Below are 24,038 nucleotides of genomic sequence, written 5' to 3'. Positions count from 1 at the left end.
AAGATTGACTGGGCTCCTAGAAGGGAAGAAATAGTAAAAACTCTATTGAAAAAAAAAAATGAGGGGCCTTCCTGGTGGTGCAAGGGGTTAAACACAGCACTGTGAAACTATCCGCAGCCTCTGCAGCACAAGTTCTACCCCTGGCCAGCCAGGGAGCTACCCACATGGCACAGCAGACCTCTCCTGACTGTCCTGCTGCTCCTCTCAGCGGCGTATTTTAGTAGATCTGCCTGTTCTGCTCCCCACTCTGTCTCTGGTGAATCCTCTCACCCCCCTGCACCTCTGGCCTACACCCCATTTCTTGTATGCATAAATAAAAAAAAATCTTTAAAAAAATGATAATGTCCTAAAATTACACAATGTATTAAATATGGAAGTCCAGCAAGCAGGAGAACATCTAAATTCTTTAATGCAAAAAAGACCTACATTGATATACACATTGAAAACTACCAAAAATTAAAGAGAAAGAAAAAATTTTGCAGGGAGCAAGGGGAAAAAAACAAACAAAACTTGTAAGGGTTCTCAAATTAGGATTTCCCCAATTTCAATCCAGACACTCTTTAAGCAAGAAGAGTGTGGGAGGAAATATTAGCAATCCTAAAGGACAAGCAATTCCAGCCAAGAATTCTCTATCCTGCAAAATTATCAATTAAGTATGCAGGTATAATAATGGTTTTCTCAGATAAAAAGAAGTTAATGGAATTTGCCACAGCCAAACTTGCTCTTCAAGTAATACCAATAGGGATTTTACAAGAAAAGAAAAATTGAAGTACAAGCTCCTTGGAAAATGACAATAGCAATGTAACAACAGTACCAGGGCAAGAATACTATGAAACAATAACACCAAATACTAAAGGGTAGGAAGAACTGGATAGAACTTGTATAGTTAAATGTTGGAGAGCAGACACCAGCTCATACAGGGCTTAAAACAAAGGAATTTCAGTAAAATCCCTACAGTAACCATTATCCAACCATAAGCTCTGAGTTTAAGAGCAGTAACTTCTCCCTAAGAACAAAAGCCCAAGACCAGAGGGCTTCTTCAAAGTGAATTCTACCAAATCCATAAAGATGATCTAATATCTATCCTACCCATTATTCAAAAATAATCAAAAAGGGAGGGAAAACTCCCTAATACATTCTATGAGGTCAATATTACCTCAATCCCAAAACCAAACAAAGACACTACAGAAAAAAAGAAAATTATAGACCAATACTTCTGATGAATGCAGATGCAAAAATCCTCAACAAAATTCTGTCAAACTGGGCCTCCCCCGTGGCGCAGCGGTTGAGCGCTGGTTTGAGAAGCTGCCCGCGGCCTCTGCGGCGCCGGTTCAATCCCCGGCTGCTCCCCGGCCACTGGAGGAGGGTCCCACATGGCGCGCAGACCTCTCCTGCCGCCCGCTGCTCCCCTCAGCAGTGTACTTCGGTCCTTCTGCCTGCTCTGCTCCCCGCTCTGGCTCTGGTGAATTCTCTCACCCTCTCGCGCTTCTGACTGTACCCAGTGCATGTATAAACAAAACAAACAAACAAATAAATAAAATAAATAAAACATGCCTCTATTTAAAAAAAAAAAAAACTGATACAGCAACATATGAAGAATTGTCTACAATGACCAAGTAGGCGTCATCCAAAGGATGCAAAGGCTGGTTCAATATACATAAATCAATCAATGTCATCCATCAGGTCAACAAAAAGGAAGACAAAAATTGCATGATCATCTCAATAGACACCAAAAAAGCATTCAACAAGACCCAACATCCTTTTATGATACCCCCCATCCCCCCATGGGAATAAATGGAATTTATCTAAATATTATAGAAGCCTCATATGGCAAGCTCACAGCCAATATCATACTCAATGTTGAAAAGCTGAAAGCATTTCCACTAAGATCAGGAACATGACAGGGATGTCCACTATCACCACTGTTATTCAACAGTCTTGGAAGTTCTAGCCGAAGCAATTAGGCAAGAAAAAGACATAAAAGCACCCAAACTGGAAAAGAGATGAAAGTGTTACTATTAGCAGATGACATGTTAATTAAAGAAACCAAAAGATTCTACAAAAAAATTCTAGAAGTAATAAATCAATACAGTAAGGCAGGATATAAAATCAGTACTCAAAAATCAGTGGCATTTCTATATGCAAATAATGTTAGAAGAAAGGGAAATAAGGAACACAGTTCCATTTATAATCACACTTTCATATAGAATGAAACACCTGGGAATAAATTTAATAAAGAAGGTGAAGGACCTGTACAATGAAAACTATAAAACTCTGTTAAAGGAAATACAAGTAGACACAGAGAAATGGAAAGATATCCTGTGCATATGGGTAGGAAGAATGAACATCATTGGCCTCATTATCCAAAGCAATTTACACATTTAATGCACTACCTATGAAAATACCAGTGACTTTTTTTTTTTATAATGGTTTTTTTTCTTTTAAAGATTTATTTTATTTATTTATTATATAAGCAGTGGGTACAGTCAGAAGCGCGAGAGGGTGAGAGAATTCACCAGAGCCAGAGCAGGGAGCAGAGCAGGCAGAAGGACCGAAGTACACTGCTGAGGGGAGCAGCGGGCGGCAGGAGAGGTCTGCGCGCCATGCGGGACCCTCCTCCGGTGGCCGGGGAGCAACCGGGGATCGAACCGCTGCAGAGGCTGCGGGCAGCTTCGCAACCCAGCGCTCAACCGCTGCGCCACCGGGGAGGCCCCAGTGACTTTTTTTTTTTTTAAAGGAAGTAGAACAATCAATTATGGCCAGCCACTACAGCACAAAATAAAACATGCTGTTTGATCTCCAGTCAGAGAGCTAACCCACATTGCATGTATCTACAGTGGTAGATACATGTAACTTACATTTAGACATTTATCAAAACCCAGAGACTATAAAACATACATTTATCAAAACCCAGAGACTATAAAACATGAAGAAGCAACACTAATTTCATCTATGGACTTTGGTGAAAAACAATGTGTCAATGTAGTTTCACTGATTGTAATAAATATACAATGTGGTGCAGAATTGTGTACACATGGGGGGCAAGAGGGTGTATATGAGCTGTGTACTTTCCATCAATTTTGCTGTGAACTAAAAATTGCTTTAAATAAAGGCTGAATTAAAAACTAAAAAAAAAAAACAAAACAAAAAAACCCCCAAACTTGTCACCAATAAAAAAGTCAACCAACAAATTTACTGGCTCCATCATCTGCAAGAATGTATACATATATTAACTTGATCATTGTTCTTTAAAATAGTTCAGAATAAATTATATTTTATGAGATGAAGGGTTCCTTTTTTTTTTTTTTTTGCTTTTTAAATTGACTTTATTGAGCCATAATTTACATACACAAACTTCTCCGATGTTAAGTGCATAATGTGAAGGATTTTGACACATGTATATTTGTGTAACCACCAGCAAAATCTTCATATATAACATTTTCATCACCCCCAAATTCCCCCTAGCTTCTGGTACCCCCTATTTCTTGTCTCTTTCCCTATAGTTTAAAAAAAAAAAAAAAAAAAAAAAAAAAAGAAGGGTTCCTTTTAACACATACAGGTGATATTCAGTTCATTTTCAGAATGAAAGACTTTTCTAACCAGAACCATTTTTAAAACACTGATGTGGGTGATGACATGGCTCTTTACATGCATAGTCTGGTTATATTATTAACCTCCCATTTGTAGGAATTTAACTGTGAGAAAAAAGCACATTAGTAAAAAAAGAAGTAACACTGAAACTTTTTTTAAGCAGAAAATTTGATGACTATATTTCAGCTTTTTTATTTAGCAAAAAACACTGCTATAAAATTAAAACTGTGTTTCCTGTCAGTGGACATCGAGTATAGAAGTTTCCCTTTCCACTTCTATCATGTCTAAGTCAGAGTCTCCCAAGGAGCTGGAACAGCTGCACAAGTTCGTCATCAGTGGTTTAAGCACTGAAACAACAGATGAGTCTGAGAAGCCATTGAACAATGCGGAATGCTCACAGACTATGTGGTAATGAGAGATACAAACACCAAGCAATCCGGAGGCTTTGGATTTATCACTTATGCCACTATGTAGGAAGTGGATCAGCAATGAATGTAAGGCTACAAAAGGTAGATGGAAGAATTGTGGAACCAAAAAGGGCTGTGTCAAAAGAATATTCTCAAAGATCCAGTGTTCACTTAACTGTGACAGAGAGTTTTGTTGGTGGCATTTAAGAGGACGCTGAAGAATATCACCTAGGGTATTATTTTGAGCAGTATGGGAAAAATGAAGTGATTGAAGTCATGACTGATTGGGGCAGTGTCAAGAAGACAGGCTTTGCTTTTGCAAGCTTTGATGACCATGATTCTGGGGACAAGACTATCATTAAGAAATACCATACTGGCAGCAGTCTTTCTGCCCACCTGTGACTATGCAGTTGCTTCCTTTCACCAACTCTCTCCCTCCGCAGGGCAGCAGCTGTCCTGTCTGCCCGTGACCTGTACCATGCTGGGACTTCTTTTCAGTGACCTCCCTCAGTGGAGGAAGTTCTCAGGGCCACCCGCCTGCAACCATGCAGGCCTCTCTCAGCAAACCTGTCCCTTTTGGGTCAGCTCTTTCTGTCCACTTGTCTATGCAAGTGTGTTTTACTTTTCTGTCCCTTTCTCTAATAAATCTGCTCTTTAAATATTAAAAAAAAAACAACAAAAAACCAAAACCATACTGTGAATTGCCATAACTGTGAAGTAAGGAAAGCCCTATCTATGTAAGACATGTCCAGTGCTTCATCCAACCAAATTTCTGGAAACTTTGGTGGTGATCATGTTGGTGGGGTAGTGAAAGAAAACAACTTTGGTCATGGAAGAAACTTCAGTAGTCAAGGTGGTAGTCATGTGGTGGTGGACATGGCAGCAGTGGGGATGGCTATAATGGATATGGTAATGACAGAAGCAATTTTGTAGGTGGTGGTAATTACAATGATTTTGACAATTACAACTATTACTCTTGATATTTTGGACCCATGAAAGGAAGAAACTGGAGGCAGAAGTTTTGGTCCCAATAGTGGTGGAAGCAAATACTCTGTCAAACTACAAAACTAACGTGGCTGTACTGGTTTTAGCAGCAGCAATAGGTATGGCAGTGGCAGGTTTTAACTACTAAGAAACAAAGCTTAGCAACAGAGGCGAGCCAGGTAAGTGACAGCGAAGTTATGGTTAAAACAGAGTAGTGAACTCAGCAAAGGATAGTCGTGTCAGGGTCTATTACAAAGACATGAATTAGTCAATATTCATGTATGTGGGCAAAAACCTCAAGGTCTGTAGTTGTGACTAATAGTTAAACAGATTATTTTTTTAATTTAAATTTAATTTTTATATTCCCCATACAATTACAACCCCCTTATTTTGACCCCAATCCCTCCTTTCCCTGCCCCCCAACCCCCCATAGAATGTCTCTGGTTCATAGTTGTTTGTTGATTTTGATATTTTCTTTCTTATAGTTATTCTTTTCCCTGGTCCCTTATTTAAGTTTTCTAGATTCCTGCTATGAGTGAGACCATCCGGTATTTTTCTTTTTCTTTCTGGCTTATTTCGCTGACATGATCCCTTCTAGCTCCATCCATGTTGCTGCAAATTGCATGTGTTTATCTTTTTTGAATGCTGAGTAATATTCCATGGTGTTTATGTACCACATCTTCTTGATCCGGTCATCTATTTTTGGGCATTTGGGTTGTTTCCAAAGCTTAGCTATTGTAAATAGTGCTGCTATAAACATAGGGGTGCAGGTGCTCTTTGGAATTGATGTTTCTGTGTCCTTTGGGTAAATACCTAGGAGTGGAATTGCTGGATCATATGGAAGCTCTATGTTTAGTAGATCAAGAAATCTCCACACAGCTCTCCATAGTGGTTAGACCAGTTTGCACTCCCCCACCAACAGTGCAGGAGAGTTCCTTTTTCTCCACAACTTTGCCAACATTTGTTGTTGCTAGTTTTTTAAATATGTGCCATTCTCACTGGTGTAAGATGGTATCTCATGGTAGTTTTGATTTGCATTTCCCTGATTACAAGTGATGTTGAACATTTTTTCATATGCCTGTTGGCCATTTGCATTTCCTCTTCAGAGAAGTTTCTTTTTAGCTCTTCTGCCCATTTTTTGACTGGATTATTTTCTTTGTTTTTGTTGAGTCTCATCAGCTCTTTGTAGATTTTTGTGATCAGTCCTTTATCATTAGTGTTGTGTGCAAAAATGTTCTCCCAGTCGGTGGGGTTTCTGTTTTTGTTATTGTCTCTTTTGCTGTGCAGAAGCTCTTTAATTTGATGTAGTCCCAGCTGTTTTTCTTTGCCTTCACTATCACTGCTTTGGGTGATGTGTCTGTAAAGATGTCTTTGATGTGCATGTCATGTAGTGTTTCACCTATATTTCCTTCTATGCATTTTATGGTTTCAGGTCTTATGTCTAGTTCTTTAATCCATTTAGAGTTGGTTTTTGTGCATGGTGTTAGGTAGTAGTCAAGATTCATTCTTTTGCATGTAGCAACCCAGTTTTCCCAGCACCATTTATTGAACAAACTTTCTTTGCACCAATGCATATTCTTTGCTCCTTTGTCAAAGATTAGTTGACCATATATCTGTGGGTTTATTTCTGGATTTTCTATTCTATTCCATTGGTCTGTGTGTCTGTTCTTGTTCCAATACCATGCAGTTTTGATGATTATGGCTTTGTAGTATAGTTTGAAGTCTGGGAGTGTGATGCCTCCATTCCCTTTCTCTTTTTTCAGGATAGCTTTGGCTATTCGGCGTTTTTGGTGATTCCATATGAATTTCATTAATAATTGTTCTATTTCTTTGAAGAATGACATTGAAAATTTTTTTTTTATTAAATCTTTTTATTTTTTTTTTCATAGAGGCATGTTTTATTTATTTATTTTGTTTGTTTGTTTGTTTTGTTTATACATGCACTGGGTACAGTCAGAAGCGCGGGAGGGTGAGAGAATTCACCAGAGCCAGAGCGGGGAGCAGAGCAGGCAGAAGGACCGAAGTACACTGCTGAGGGGAGCAGTGGGCGGCAGGAGAGGTCTGTGCGCCATGTGGGATCCTCCGCCGGTGGCCGGGAAGCAGCCGGGGATCGAACCGGCGCCGCAGAGGCCGTGGGCAGCTTCGCAACCCAGCGCTCAACCGCTGCGCCACCGGGGAGGCCCATGACATTGAAATTTTTATGGGAATAGCACTGACTCTGTATATTGCTTTTGGTCGGGTGGCCATTTTAATAATGTTAAACAGATTATTTTAAACAGGCTATTTCTGTTCTGTGGGAAGCATAAAGCATTCCAACAAATGGTTTTAATGTGGATGTTTCTTTCTTCCCCAACTCAAAGATTTATTTATGCATATAAGAGCTGGGGTGTACAAAAGAGGTGTGTGTGAGGGGTGGGAGGTGGGGGCAGAGGACTTACCAGAGACAGAGTGGGGAGCATAACAGGCAGAATGACTAAATATACTGCTGAGGGAAGCAGGGGGTGAGATAGGAGAGGTCTGTTGCACCATGTGAGTCAGCTCCCTGGCTGGGGATTGAACTCGTGCTGCAGTGGCTGCAGAGAGTTTCATAGTGCTGAGACTTAACCCCTTGTACCACCAGGGAGGCCCTTACCCTTGACTGTTAACTGTAATTTTCTGATCATGTGCTGAATAAGTGTGTCTTTTAAAAAATTAATAAAATAATAATTATATTAGACCATCCCAAGATGCATTTCTATTTTCTCATTTGTAGAGACAGAGGTTCATTTTTTTCTTTCAGGCATTGTCAAATGGAATAATGACAATGAATCCCCAGCCATCATGTGGCTATGTTCTGGCTAATGCTATAAATGAGATTTTGAAATATCTTTACTTAGCTCGTGATAGTTGTAATTGTATATGAATGACAACAGATTGGGTGGCTCAAGCACCAAACATTGATGTCTCACTCTTCTGGAGGCTGGGAAGTCTGAGATTAGGTTCAGAATCTGGCAAGAGCCCTCTCCCTGGCTTGTAGATACTGTCTTCTTGTAATATCCTCACATCATGGAGAGACAGATCATCTCTCTCAGCAATGCCCAATTCTTAAAAGGGAACTAATCCCGTTCATAAATATTCCACCTTCAGGGCCTCCCCTGGTGGCGCAGCGGTTCAGCACTGGGCTGCGAAGCTGCCCGCAGCCTCTGCAGCGCCGGTTCGATCCCCGGGCACCTGCGATGGTCTCACATGGCGCGCAGACTTCTCCTGCTGCGCCAGCTGCTCCCCTCAGCAGTGTATTTCGTCAGTCTGCCTGCTCTGCTCCCTGCTCTGTCTGTGGTGAATTCTCTCACCCTCCTGTGCTTCTGACTGTACCCAGTGCTTGTATTAACAAATAAATCTTTGGGGGAAAAAAAAAAGATTCCACCTTCATAACCTACTTACTTCCCAAAGCCCTCACCTCAAATACCACTACATTGGAAAATAGGTTTTTAACATATGAATATTGGGAAGGATGTATTTAGTCTAGGGCATTCCTTACAAAACTGCATGGCATTTGCTTCCTTTCTTTTTTTTCTGCTCTCTGTAACGGAGATACTAGGGCTAGATGCTAGCAGTTCTCCTGGAACAAGAGGTAGTTATGAGAATGTAAGCTTAGTGCTGAAATAGGAAAAAAGGAGTGTAGGCCCTTGAAGACACTGTGAAGATACCACAATAACCCTGAGTTGTGTATCTCATAGCTTATTTTTAATTAAAGAAAAATAAACCTCCATCTTTTTGAACAGCTGGCTATTTAAGAGGATTGATAACTGAAACAAAGTTTAACTAATAAAACATTTTCATGAACTAAGAAGCAGGAATAGAGAATAGTTTGTGGTATCTACATCAGTAGCAAAGGTATGAAAAATCTTCTCAACGTAAAATAAAATGCTATGGTTTACATGTTGACCACTTTAACCTACACCAAGTCAAATACCTCTGAATGCCATCATTTCCTCCTTCAACTTCACATTTTTCCCCTAAATTCAGAATCTTGTGACCTTTTAATGTATACTGTGAATTTCTGCCATTAGTAACTCTCATTCTTTTCCCAATCTGTTGCCAGAGTTATCATCTTAAAACACAAAATTGTACTTCTTATTTTTTTAAACTAAAACTTTTTATTTTCTTTCCTAAAAATCCTATTAAAAATAGGCTATAGGCTTATGAGATAGAGACTGTATCTTAGGATTATTTAAGTCCATGTTTAAGTGGTCCCGATTCCAATTTTAATTTCTAGAACACCAGTAAATTTCAGAAACATTGAACCTTTAAGTTGTTCTATTACATGTAAAATCTTGTCATTCTTGTATATACCTTGGTACATGCTACTATTCTAACACAAACTCTCTTCACCATCTTGCAAACAACTGTAACTAACCTAGCTATATATTATAAAATAACTCTAGCTCAATAACATAGTTCATATCTCCTTGGAACTTTAAAAATTCTCCACTAGATGGGCCTCCCCGGTGGCACAGAGGGTTGAGCGCAGCACTGTGAAGCTGTCTGCAGCCTCTGCAGCACAGGTTCAATTCTGGCCTTCCAGGGAGAAACCCACATGGCGCAGCAGACCTCTCCTGACTCACCCCTGCTCCCCTCAGCAGTGTATTTCAGTCAGTCTGCCTGTTCTGTTCCCTGCTCTGTCTCTGGTGAATCCTCTCACCCCCCAAACATCTGGTCAGTACCCTGTTCTGTATGCATAAATAAATAAATCTTTAAAAAAAAATTCTCAACTAGAGAGCTTATTAAGCTGTACATGCTCAAAGAAACATGGAGTTGTTAAATGCTCCTTACATGGAGTAAGGAGCATTTCACTCATCTGGCATAGTGCTTAGAACATAGAAAACAATCATAGAGGTGTGAATGTAGAAAATCATCAAGATCATTTTAGATACACACATAGTACCATCTTTCATTTTTAATTAACGAAAAAGGCACTGTTAGAATCTAAAATACAGGAATATAATCTAGAAAGACATAGAGAAAATAAAGACCATGGTAAATAACTAGCGCCAAACAACATAATGGAGTATCATGAGTACAATAAATACTGAAGTATTTGTGGTAAGTTCATATTTGGTTATATTACATTTGTATTGTGTTTTCTGATGGTCAAAGTATATTTAAAAACATAAAAGATTAACAAGTCTTTAAAAGATATCAGTCAAAAGGTACTACTACTTACTCTGTAGTTTTGTAAATGTCAGAATACAATCCTGCTTTCTGATACTTCTTCTTTGGGGGACGTGGGGCCTTCTTTTCCCTTGGGATGAGAGAAAGCACAGGCTGCAAGGTGTTTTCAGGTTCAGGAGGCTTGGCTGGGGTTTCTGGAGGACTGGCAATCTCAACTGCTGCTTCAGAAAAGCTAGAAAGAGAAATTGAAAGATAATTATATGGCAAAAAAAAAATTTTTTCCTGCAAATAGCTGTCTATTTAAAAACACCATGGCAATTAAAAAAAAAAAAAGGGATCTTTCTCATCTAGCCATGCTGGAGTAACAGACAACAGACTTGTCCTCCTGAAATAAAGTCAGTAAATAGAAACCTGGAGAAAGTTTATGAAATAATTAACAGATACTGAACAATGCAGTACTGTGAACACTGAGAATATGAAAAGAAAAATAAAATGAGCTAAGTCCTACAAGCAATTTGCCTTTTACGAAGGAACTGTGGTAGAAGGGATAGAATCAAAGTAAAGAATCTGGCCAACCTAGCAAGTTGACAGGTGAGAGATCAGCACATGGAAAAGCTGAGGTAGCTGGAATTAGTGAGTACCAGAGCAGAGAATGCTATGAAGAAAAAAACTCCAGAAATCTGGACATGCATCTCTTTTAGTATGATGCTAAATATACTAAGTTGTGCATGTGCAGAGTGCAATTGTGTAAAGCTGGACAAAGAACTATCACAGTACTATAAAAATTGAACAATTCTCAGAGCTCACATATGGTGGTAGATATTCAGATTCTACCACGGAGTGTAAAAAGGCATTTCCCAATTGTGGGCATTCAACACAGATTTCAGATGGTAATAATACCCACTTCTGTAGGGCTCAACTACCCCTAGAATAAAGGTCAGTCCTAATAAAGCTTAAAAACAATCTTCAAAAGAATCCAAGCTGATTCACTGCTTACCAAAATAAAACAGAACATTTGGAAAAGAACAAAAACCAGACACAAAATTATGCAACCTACACAATGTTCAACAATCCTAACAAAACAATTTAGAGTAAATGCCAAAAATTTTCCAAATTTGATAAGAAATATAAACTCAAGAATGCCAAGAAGCAAAGGAAGATAAACTCAAGCAAAGCAAGTAAGGCACAGATGTCATACTAAATACGCTAAAAATTCTTGATAAGGAAAGAAAAAAAATACACATTGTAAGGGCCCGAGTACAAAAATAAGATTCAGTGAAGATTTCATGTCTGAAAAACACTGCAAGTCAGAAGATAATGAAATTACATCTAAAAACACTAAAATGGGGGGCTTTAGGAAACCTGTCAAAAATGGAATTACAAAAACACCTTTAAAAATTAAAGTGGGGGGCCTCCCCGGTGGTGCAGCAGTTGAGCGCTGGGTTGAGAAGCTGCCCGCAGCCTCTGCAGCACCGGTTCGATCCCCGGCTGCTCCCTAGCCACCGGAGGAGGGTCCCACATGGCGCGCAGACCTCTCCTGCTGCCCGCTGCTCCCCTCAGCAGTGTCCTTCGGTCCTTCTGCCTGCTCTGCTCCCCGCTCTGGCTCTAGTGAATTCTCTCACCCTCCCGCGCTTCTGACTGTACCCAGTGCTTGTATAAATAAATAAATAAATCTTCAAAAAAAAATTAAAAAAAAAATTAAGGTGGGGCCTCCGTGTTGGCACAGCGGTTGAGCGCTGGGCTGCGAAGCTGCCCGCAGCCTCTGCAGCACCGGTTTGATTCCCGGCCACCGGGCGAGGGTCCCATGTGGCCCGCAGACCTCTCCTGCCACCCGCTGCTCCCCTCAGAAGTGTACTTCATCGGTCTGCCTGTGCTGCTCCCCGCTCTGGCTGTGGTGAATTCACCACAGCACCCTCCCGTGCTTCTGACTGTACCTAGTGCTTGTATAAATAAATAAATCTTAAAAAAATAAAATAAGAAAAAAAAATTAAGGTGATTCTGTTATAGGACAGGGAGAGGGGCAGCCCAAACCCCGCAAGCTTGCCTATTCTAAATGGGTTCTGTCATCCTCCGCATCAACACAAAACATCTGAGACTTTAATGGGAAGGAACTTTAATAAAACTAGGAAACAATACAGGAAAGGCAAAGAGTTTAGTTCCTAAATGAAGCACCCAAAGTTACCCGTCCCCTCGTGGGTAAAAGTCCACCCATATGGGAATGGCCCAGAGCAAGGCCCCAAAGCCTGCCACAGGTCTAAAGCATCTTTCAGTGGGGACCCACAGAAAAGGGTCAGAAACAACCAGACAAGCCTGGAAGGAAAAGAGCAAAATCAACATTAAGATAAAAGCTGCCACTGTCACCTTCCCATGGATCTCACCCACATCTGTGTCACCCAGTCCACGACCAAAAGACAAGCACAGTCTCTTCTGCAGCTTCTCCTCTCCCTGCTCAGCTCCACCCTCTCTTGGGTGGGGCAGGGTACCTCGCCCTTTCCTGGGGACCACCCTGTTACAATTCTAGCTCCAGGTAAAGATGGAAAAAACATTTCTACTTATCCTCCTACTAAATATAACTAAAAGCCCTAGAAATTATATACAAAATAAACATCAAACAGATTGGATAGGGGCCTCGGGACCCATGCAATGAAATGGAATTGCCTCCATTTTCTTTGTGCCTCATTGTTGCTTTTTTTTGTCTTTTTTATTTCTCTTTTTTTTTATTTTATTTTTTTTATAGAGGCATGCTTTTACTTATTTATTTATTTCTTTGTTTGTTTGTTTGTTTTTGTTTTATACATGCACTGGGTACAGTCAGAAGCGCGGGAGGGTGAGAGAATTCACCAGAGCCAGAGCAGGGAGCAGAACAGGCAGAAGGACCGAAGTACACTGCTGAGGGGAGCAGCGGGCGGCAGGAGAGGTCTGCGCGCCATGTGGGACCCTCCTCCGGTGGCCGGGGAGCAACCGGGGGATCGAACCGGCGCCGCAGACGCTGCGGGCAGCTTCGCAACCCAGCGCTCAACCGCTGCGCCACCGGGGAGGCCCTTTTTTGTCTTTTTTAGATTTATTTTATTTACACAAGAGCTGGGGTACAGGCCAGAGGCACGGGGGGCGGAGGGGTGGTGGTGAGAGGATTCACCAGAGACAGAGTGGGGAACAGAACAGGCAGGAAAGGTCTTCCGCGCCATGTGGGACCCTCGCCAGCTGGCCAGGATCGAACCCGCACTGCAGAGATTGTGGACAGCTTCACAGCGCTGCGCTCAACCGCCTGCGCCACCAGGGGAGACCCCTGTGCTTCATTCTTAGTGGTAGAAGACTGAATACAGTTTACCTGCTCTCAGAGTATAGGCAAAATGTCTGTCCTCATTGCTTTTATTTCGTATCATGGTAAAGGTTCCAGCCAGTGCAAAAAAGGAGAGAAAAAGAAAAAACCTAGACATGTGAGTCTTATAAAACATTGTTCCTTTTTTGAGATTGTTTTGGTTATCTGGGGTCCTATGAGATTCTTTACAAATTTTAAGATGGATTTTTCTATTTCTGCAAAATAAGTTATTGGGATTATGAAACTCATTACACTAAACCTGTAGAATGCTTTGAGTAGTACTGATATCCTACATATTAAATGTTCCAATCCAATCCATGTCTATTTATTTAAGCTTCTTTAATTTTGTTCAACATTTTATAGTTTTCAATGTACAAATTTTTGCCTCCCTAAGTTTATTCTTTAGTGTTTTATTCTTTTTCATGCTATTGTCAATGGAATTGTCCTCATTTCCATTTTGAAAATGTTTACGTAGGAAAAAACAATTGAACTTAGTATACTGGTTTTCTCAACTTTGCCAAATTCACTTAGCAATTTTATTCCCCACTCCCCTTTTTTAGGTGCAATGTCTTTATTTTATTTAATATGTGAAATCACAGCATCTGCAAATAGATAGCTTTATTTTGTCCTTCACTACTTGGTCTTACTTCTTTTTCTTGTCTACTTGTGGTTATGAATCTCAGTCCTACGTTCAAGTGAGAAAAGTGCACATTCTTGCTTCACTCCTTTTACCATTGATATTAGGTAGGGAATCTCATATATGACCTCTATTATGTTGAGGTAGTTTCTTTAGTATTTCTTATCTAGCCTATTGATTTGATGGGTTACATTAACTGATTTTCAAATGTTAAATCTTGCATAATTGGGATGAATCTTATTTGGTCGTGGTGTTTATTTATTAAATAATTTATTATTTTTTTACTGTTCTCCTTATAAGTGAAATTAATTTCTACTTCTATATACAATCTCATATTTGCTTCTCCTACAATCAAAAATGTTTTCTGCTCTCCTGCTTATCCTGCACACATATAAAATCAAGAGTCATGTTTCTGCTATATCAGAATCACCTTTATGGTTTATAAGAAATGCAAACAGGACCTCACTGGTGGCGCAAGGGGTTAAGATGCAACCTATAAAGCTGTCTGCAGCCACTGCAGCACTCGATCCCTGGCCGGCCAGGGAGCAACCCACATGGCTCAACAGATCACTCCTAACTCGCCCACTGCTCCCCTCAGTGTACTTCAGTCAATCCGCTTGTTCTGTTCCCCATTCTGAATCCTCTCACTCCGCACACCTCTGGCTATACCCCAGTTCTTGTATGCATAAATAAATAAATCTTAAAAAAAATGCAAATATCTACTCACAGAATCAAAAAAACTCCCTATTAAGGAGGTCTGGGATGGATACCTTCCTAACCTTGTTGGTCTTAGTATACTCTTTACAAGAGCATCCTTCCCATCCTACTCGGGCTTTTGACACCCCAGTCTGGACTCATACTCTCTATTCATGGCCCAATTTCTCACTCTTAAGTCTCTAACACCTAGCACTGGGCAACCATGGTTTCCTTGCTTACTCCCTAATGGCTTCAAGACAGAAATTTTCAGGGAATGAGAGAGAAAGCGAAGGCATTCTAAAATGTTTTTTTTTTTTGATATATTTATCTACATCAACACAATACTTTGTGAAGTTTTATTCTGGTTTGTTTTATAAAAACAGTAACAGCTACTGCATTGTTCTTAGGAACTTCCTTCTTTTACCTATTATGTTTCTAAAATTTATCCATTATTATTTAATTCATTAACTTTTATTAGAATATTACATTCCAATGTCTGAAAACCACAATACACTCAGCACTTTTACTAACAATTGGGATTTTCCCAGTTTCTATATGTTGTAATCAATCTTGCTACCTATCTTTCTGAAAAAATGTTTTCTGCTACACCTTTGAAGCAAAAGTTTTTCTAAGTTATATAGGAGGAAGTTGCTACATATATAGAGTTGCTTTGTAATACTTTCCTTTGCTGTAGTTATATATTCTGGATGCCAAAAAGGTATAAAATAAATTTCCTCTCCAAGTTTGTATCTAGTCTCCAGTGTTTTCCATGACGTTTCATGAACAGAAATTCTTAATTTTATTATATACAGCATGGATCTTTTTAAAAATCTACTCAGTTCCATACTAGATTAATATTCTATTGTTGGAAATGAAGACTTGGGGCAAATTCATTGCTTTATTCAGTTATTCCTTTCTTAGGCATAGAACCAAAGAAAATAGTACCCATAATCCTCAATAGACATTTGAGTCATATTAAGAGCAGCAATGTGGAATAATAACCTCAAACTGGAAATAATCTAATAGTAACATGAAAAAATTCTATTATAAACAATGGTTACTACATAACTACAGCAACATGCAACAAGACAGATGGTTTAACATGTATATGTACTTTCTATGTATGTATTCCCCTCCCTAATCCTTTCATACTCTCTAAAGAATTTTAATGAGACTAGAAGGATCTTCTCCTTTAAAGTGTGGTAGAACTTTCTTTTAAACTGTCTGGTTCTGGCATTTTCTCAGTAACAAGATTTTAAATTGTAGGTTAAAAATATGGATGAAATTCATACGGAACCACAAAAACTGTGAATAGCCAAAGCCCTACTGATGAAAACAAAGAATGGAGGTATCACACTTCCAAACTTCAAACTATACTACAAAGCCATAATAATTAAAACAGTATGGTATTAGAACAAAAACAGACACACAGACCAACGGAACTGAATAGAAAGCCCACAAATAAAGCCACACTTATATCAACAACTAATTTTTGACAAAGAAGCAAAGAATATGCAATGAAACATGGACAGTCTGTTCAATAAATGGTGCTGGGAAAACTGGACCACCACATATAAAAGAATGAAACTAGACCACTACCTTTCACCATGCACAAAAATCAACTCAAAATGGATAAAAGAGATGGACATAAGACCTGAAACCATAAAATACATAGAAGAAAATATAGGTAAAACACTACAAGACACACAGCTCAGCAACATCTTTAAAGGTTTATCACCTAAAGCAAAGAAAGTCAAGGAAAAGATAAACACCTGGGATTACATCAAACTGAAAAGCTTCTCTACAGCAAAAGAGACTTTAAACAAAACAAAGAGACACCCCACTGACTGGGAAAAAATTTTTTACACTCCAGACAACTGATAAGGGACTGATCACAAAGATATATAAAGAACTCACATGACTCAATAAAAACAAAATAAACAATCCAGTCAAGAAATGGGCAGAAGAGCTAAAAAGAAACTTCTCTAAAGAGGAAATGCAAATGGCCAACAGGCATATGAAAGTGTTCAACATCCCTTATAATCAGGAAATGCAAATCAAAATCATACTGAGATACCAGTATGGTGCACACCAGTAAGGTGCACATATCGAAAAAACTAGCAACAACAAATGTTGGAGAGGATGTGGTGTACCTTTTACACTGGTGGGAGTGCAAACTGGTCCAACCACTAAGGAAAGTTGTCTGGAGGTTCCTCAGTGTACTAAAAATGAAGCTACCATATTATCCAGCAATTCCTCTCCTAGTGAGCTACCTAAAGGACACAAAAACATTGATTCAAAAGAACACCTTTACCCCTATGTTTATTGCAGCACTATTTATAATAGGTAAAACCTGGAAACAACCCAAACACCAAAAACAGAAGACTGGATCAAGAAGATGTGGTATATATACACAATGGAATGTTATTCAGCAATCAAAAGAGATAAACTCATGCAATTAGCAGCAACACAGATGGGACTAGAAGGAATTATGCTCCGTGAAATAAATCAGAAGGAAAAAGAAAGATATAATAAAGTTTCATTTATAGGGGAACCAAATAAGAGATCAGGGAAAAAAAAAATAACAATACAAAACACAACACAACAAAACAAAAACAAACAGAAAATTATAAACCAGAGATATCCTGCAGGGGAGGAGGAGGGAGAAGGATCACTGGGAGGGAGGGAGGGGCACAGGGGGCTGTGGTGATGGTGCAGGGGTGCATTGGTGAGGGAAATTCTATGGGGACTAAACCTGGGGTGGGAGGGAAAGCAAACATTGTTTAAAAATGAACAATGATGTAAAATATATATAAATAAAAATAAAGAAAATTAAAAAGAAAAAATAAATTGTAGGTTCAATTTTCTTAACAGAAGCATTCAGTTCATTTCCTCTTGAGGAGGTTTTCCCTAGGAATACATACATTTCAACTGAGTTTTCCAATTTATTGTGCATAAAATTCTTATAGTCACTTTTTAATCTCTCATATTTCTTAATTCCTAACTATTCCCTTTATTGATTAGTTTTGCAGAAAAATTTCTATATTTTATTAGTTTTCAAGGAATATGGTCCTCAGTGATTTTATTATTCCCTGGCTTTATTATGCCAATTTAATGTGTACGTTTTATCTTCTTTTCTTTACCATTTTGGGGCTTATTACCTTGTTTTTAAAATTTATTAATTGAACAACTCTTGGTTCCTAAATTTTTAGCATTAAAAAAAGGTATTAAAGACTATGAATCTCCTTTTAGGTACCTCTTTACACAGACCTCAAAGCTTCAATATGTAGCAGACATGGTGTCAAATATTTTTATTTTATTTTTTACTTTTTGTTTTTTTAGATTTATTTATTTATGCACACAAGAGCTGGGGTGCAGGCCAGAGATTCTGGGGGTGAGAGGATTCATCACAGACAGAGTGGGGAACATAATAGGCAGATTGACTGAAACACACTGCTGAGGGGAGCAGCGGGTGAGACAAGAGAGGCTTCACCATGTGGGTTGCTCCCTGGCTGGCACGGGATCCAACTCATGCTGCAGAGGCCGTGGATTGCTTCATAGTACAGTGCTTAACCCCTTGCGCAACCAGCAAGGCCCATTTTTTACTTTTAGAATTATAATTTGAACACAGGTTATCCTGAGTTTTGAACCCAACCCATACATATTTTTTTTAAATGCTTTTTTTCCCCCAAATACTTTTTTTTTTTAAACTAATTTTTTTAAATTTATTTATACAAGCACCGGGCACAGTCAGAAGCGCGGGAGGGCGAGAGCATTCACCAGAGGCAGAGCTGGGAGAAGAATAGGCAGAAGGACCGAAGTACACTGCTGAGGGGAGCAGCGGGTGGCAGGAGAGGTCTGCGCGCCATGTGGGTCCCTCGCTGGTGGCCGGGGATGGAACTGGCACTGCAGAGGCTGCAGGCAGCTTCACAGCCCAGCGCTCAACTGCTGTGCCACCAAAGGAGGCCCCAGCCCATACATATTATAATATTATTTTGGATTCGGGTTTGTTATTAATCAACAAATAGTGACCTGAATCTTTTTTAAAAAGATTTATTTATTTATGCATACAAGAACCAGGGTACAGGCCAGAGGTGTGGGGGGTGAGAGGATTCACCAGAAACAGAGTGGGGAACAGAACAGGCAGACTGACTGAAACACACTGCTGAGGGAAGCAGTGGGCGAGTCAAGAGAGGTCTGCTGCGCCATGTGGGTAGCTCCCTGTCTGGGATCAAACTTGTGCAGCAGTGGCTGCGGATTGCTTCACAGATTGCGTCTTAACCCCTTGCATCATGAGGGAGGCCCAGTGACCTAAATCTTAAGATTGCATACAAGATCCTCTACATGCTCTGACCCCCACAGCCTTTTCTCTAGATTCATTTCATACCATAGTACTCTAATTCTGTATTTTGGCCACAAAAGTTTTCTTGTACTTTCCTGAACCTTCCATGCTTTTTCACATTTATCAGAACATTATGTTTATTGTAGACTTGTTACTTTAAATAGATGTTTATTTTTATTTTTCACATTTTAGTTTCATTATTACTTTCACAGGGATACTAAGTCAATTACATCTATGATATATTCTCATTATCCTAAGTAATATATCATGGACTAAAAGATCCATAAGAATAATAAAAATATCTACATTTGCTTACCATTTTATTATTTATTTATTTATTTTTTAGAGATTTATTTATTTTTATACAAGAACTATGGTACAGGTCAGAGGCGTGGGAGGGTGACAGGATTCACCAGAGAGAGCAGGGAGCAGAACAGGCAGACAGACTGAAGACACTGCTGAGGGGAGCAGTAGGAGAGGCAGGAGAGGTCTGCTGGACCATGTGGGATTTTCCCTGGCCGGCCAGGAATCAAACCTGCACTGCAGAGGCTGCAGATAGCTTCGCAGCGCGGTGCTCAACCCACTGCGACACCGGGGTGGGGGTGGTGGGGGTGGCCTGCTTACCATTTTATTCTTAGCATGTGCAATAAATGACTTTGCAATAAATACATGTTGAATAAACTCTGGTTCTATAATAAGTATTATTACAGTACATGCCAATTAGAGAAAGGTTAAAAAAAAAAAAAAACTGCTGCTGTCCCTTAGAACTCACTGTTCTCTAGAATAGACCACAATCTGGGACACAAACATTAATAATTTCATGAAATCATACCCAGCATCTTCTCAGACCATAAACATACCAAACCAGAAATCACCTATTAAAAGAAAGCAGAGAAAACTTAATATACGGAGACTGAATACCACACCACTAAAAGATCACTAGGTTATCAAGGAAGAAATAAAAAAATACCTCGAGACAAATGAAAAGAAGCACAGAACCATTCAAAAATTATGGGATGCAGCAAAAGCTGTACTAAGTAGGAAATACATAGCAATACAAGCCCACATCAAGAAACACGAAAGAGCTCAAATAAACAACCTTCTCTATCAACTTGAGGAATAAAGAAAACAAGAACAAATCAATCTAAAGCCAGTAGAACAGAAATAAGAAAAAATCAAAACAGAAGTAAATGAAATAGAAATTTAAAAAACAGTCCAAAAGGTCAATGAAACCAAAAGCTGGTTCTATAGAAAAATAAGCAGAATAGACCTCCAGCAAGATTCATGAAGAAAACAAGGGAGAAATCTCAAACAAGCAGATTCAAAAGCGAAAGCAAAATTACAACAAATGCTGCAGAAATTCAGAGGATAATTGGAGACTACTAAAAACATCTACATGCTAACAAAGCCAATAACCAAGAAGAGATGGACAAAGTCTTAGAATTACACAATCATCCAAGGGAATAGATGAATAGGAAAGAAACAGAAACCCTGGACAAACCAATCTCAAGCAAGGAAATTGAAACAGTAATCTAAACCCTCCCCCAAAATAAGAGTCCAGGACCAGATGGCTTCACAAGTTCACAAAGTTCTACCAAATTTTCAAAGATGAACTAATGCCTATCTTACTCAAACTCTTCCCCTCAAAAAAAATCAAAAAAGGAAATATTTCCAAATACTTTTTATAAGAACATTACTCTAATACAAAACCAAAATAGACAAGTCACTCAAAAAGAAAATTACAGACCAATCTCCCTAATGAACACAGAAACAAAAATCTTGAATAAAATTCTAGCAAAGCAAATCCAATAATGCAGCAAAAGAATCATTCACCATCACCAAGTGTGATTCATACTAGGAACACAGGAACATCCAAAAATCAATTAACGTAATTCACCACATCAACAAAAACCATATGATCATAGCAATAGATGCTGACAGAACATTTGATAAGATCCAACATCCATTTATGTTGAAAACTCTCGAAAAATGGGATAAATGGAACATACCATAATAAAAGCCATTTACAACTAAAACATAGTGTCATTCTCAATGATGAAAAATTGAAAACTTTCTCACTAAGATCAAGCCAAGACAAGGATGACCATTCTCACCATTGTTGTTCAACATAATATGGGAAGTTCTAGCTACAGCAATTAGAAAAGAGAAAGATATAAAAGGAACCCAAACTGGAAAAGAAGCTATCATTATTTACAGATGACCTAATAATAGACCCTCAAATTAATTGAAACAATCACTTTAGCAAAGTGGCAGGGTATAAAATCAACACACACAAAAGTCAGTTGCCTTCCTATACACAAACAATGAGATAGAAGAGGAAGAAATTAAGAAAGTGATACCGCTGACAATTACATTGAAAAAAAAAAAAAAAAAGCAAAACAAAACAAAACAAAAAAAAAACCCTATGAGTAAATCTAACAAAGGAGGTAAAACATCTATGCAAAGAAAACTATAAAACACTGTTGAAGGAAACAGAAGACACAAAGAAATGGAAAACTATCCTCTGCTCATGGACTAGAACAATCAACATTGTCAAAATGGCCTATCTAATATATAGATTCAAAACAACCCCAATAAAAATATCAATGGCATATTTCAAAGAACTGGAGCAAATACTACTGAAATTCACATGGAATCACAAAAGACCCCAAATATCAAAAGCAATTTTGACAATGAAGAAAGAGAATGGAAGTATCACATTTCCAGATCTCAAGCTATATTAATTAAAGCAGCCTGGTAATGGAACAAATACAGAAACACAGACCAATGAAATAGAATGAAAGCCAGAAATGAGCCCACATAAATATAGACAGTTAATCTATGACAAAAAAGCCAAAACCATACACTGGAATAAGGACAGCCTCTTCAATAAATGGTGCTAGAAAAACTGGACAGCTGATGGGGCCTCCCTGGTGGTGCAGGGGGTTAAGCACTGCACTATGAAGCAATCCACAGCCTCTGTAGCACGAGTTTGATCCCTGGCTGGCCAGGGAGAAACCCACATGGCGAGGCAGACCTCTTCTGTCTTGCCTGCTGCTCCCCTCAGCAGCATATTTCAGTCAGTCTGCCTGTTCTGCTCCCCACTCTGTCTCTGGTGAATCCTCTTCTCACCCTCCGCATCTCTGGCCTCTAGCCCAGCTCTTGTATGCATAAATAAATAAATCTTTTTTTTTTTAAAAGATTTATTTATACAAGCACTGGGTACAGTCAGAAGCACGGGAAGGTGAGAGAATTCACCAGAGCCAGAGGGGAGAGCAGAGCAGGCAGACTGACGAAGTACAATGCTGAGGGGAGCAGCGGGCGGCAGGAGAGGTCTGCGCGCCATGTGGGACCCTCGCCCGGTGGCTGGGGATCGAACCGGGGATTGAACAGGCGCTGCAGAGGTTGTGGGCAGCTTTGCAGCCCAGCGCTCAACTGCTGCGCCACAAGGGGAGGCCCTATAAATAAATCTTTAAAAAAAAAAAAAAAACAAACACAAAAACTCTGGACAGCTGATAACAAAAGAATGAAAGTAGACCAGGCTCTCACACTACACACAAAAATCAACTCAAAGCAGATCAAAGACTTGGATGTAAAACCTGAAACCATAAAATATATAGACAAAAACACAGGCAAAATATTTCATGACATATACTTTAGTGTTGCCTTTGGGGATTCGTCACCAACAGAAAGGAAATCAAAAGAGAACATGAACAACTGGGATGACATATCAAACTAAAAAACTCCTGTACAGCTAAAGAAACTAAAACTAAAACAAAGACACCCTACTAAATGGGAAAAAATACCCACATACCATACACCTGACAAAGGACTGACATCAAAGATAGAAAAAACTCATAAAACCCCACAAAACCAAAACAACCCAATCAAAAAATGGGCAAAAGAAAGAAACAGACAGAAAAGATGTCTCCAAAGATGACATTACAAAGGCCAACAGGCACATGAAAAAATGTTCACAATCATTTATTAGAGAAATGCAAATCAAGATCACAATGAGATACCATTTCAAAACACATGTGAGAAAGGCCCATATCAAAAAGACCAAAAGAAACAAGTGCTGGTAAGGATGTGGAGAAAAGGGAATCTTCTTATATTGCTGGTGGGAATGCAAACTGGTCAGTCCCTATGGAGAGCAGTATATGGAGGTGTCTCAAAACATTAAGCATGGATCTGCCATCCAATACAGTAATTCCATTCCTAGGCACCTATCCAAAAACTCAAAAATCCTAACTCAAAAGGAAATTTGCACTTTCATGTTTACTGCAGCACTATTTACTACAGCTAAACTATGGAAACAACGTAAGTGCCTCAGAATAGATGAATGGCTCAAGATGATACAGTATATACGCACAATGGAATACTACTCAGTGATCAAGAAAGAAACTCATTCCATTTGTGGCAACATGGGGAGCAAGAAATGATAATGCTAACTGAAATAAGTGAGAAGGAGAAAGATAAATATAGGATGGTGTCACTAATATGTAGAATATAAAATAACTAAATTGAAATGGATAAAGATGATGTTGGAAAACTAACCCTTCATAGCTGACTACAGAATTGAAATACAAAGAACAAAGAGGGAAGAAAACACACAATGGTCTATGGTGGTGTATGAATACGGTAAATTGGTGGTGGGTACACTACAGTAGTAATAGCTGATGGCGGTACCCCAATATTACCTCAATTAAAAATAAAACAAAAGGTAAAAAACCAAACTGAAAGAAAGAACTCCCTTTGTCCAGTCCTTTCTTGCACAAAATCTTGAATATAATTTTGTGGAAAATAAATGTTTGATGTTGCTGACTATACTAGATTTTGCTTTATTTTAAATAAAGCTTTTCTTCTGAAGTACATTTTTTTAAAATCAATTTTATTTTTATTTTTATTTTT

General features: G+C 39.0%; 1 protein-coding gene and 1 pseudogene across 2 annotated transcripts in view; one reads left to right on the top strand and one right to left on the bottom strand.

The window, feature by feature from the left end:
• The window catches only part of ASH1L (ASH1 like histone lysine methyltransferase), a 213,512-nt gene that overhangs the window by 91,568 nt on the left and 97,906 nt on the right, over positions 1-24,038 (bottom strand). For both annotated transcript variants that reach the window (XM_037499166.2, XM_037499167.2), the window contains one exon: positions 10,186-10,365. In XM_037499166.2, coding sequence (XP_037355063.1) covers positions 10,186-10,365 — 180 coding nt within the window. The remainder of the gene's footprint in view (positions 1-10,185; positions 10,366-24,038) is intronic.
• Positions 3,854-5,162, top strand: LOC119235661 (heterogeneous nuclear ribonucleoprotein A1-like; annotated as a pseudogene).

The sequence above is a fragment of the Talpa occidentalis genome, unplaced genomic scaffold, assembly GCF_014898055.3.
Source record: "Talpa occidentalis isolate TD23 unplaced genomic scaffold, MPIMG_talOcc4v2.1 talOcc4.9, whole genome shotgun sequence".
NCBI lineage: Eukaryota > Metazoa > Chordata > Mammalia > Eulipotyphla > Talpidae > Talpa > Talpa occidentalis.
Note: the sequence above shows the minus strand (reverse complement) of the source record. Positions and strands in the feature narration are given on the sequence as shown.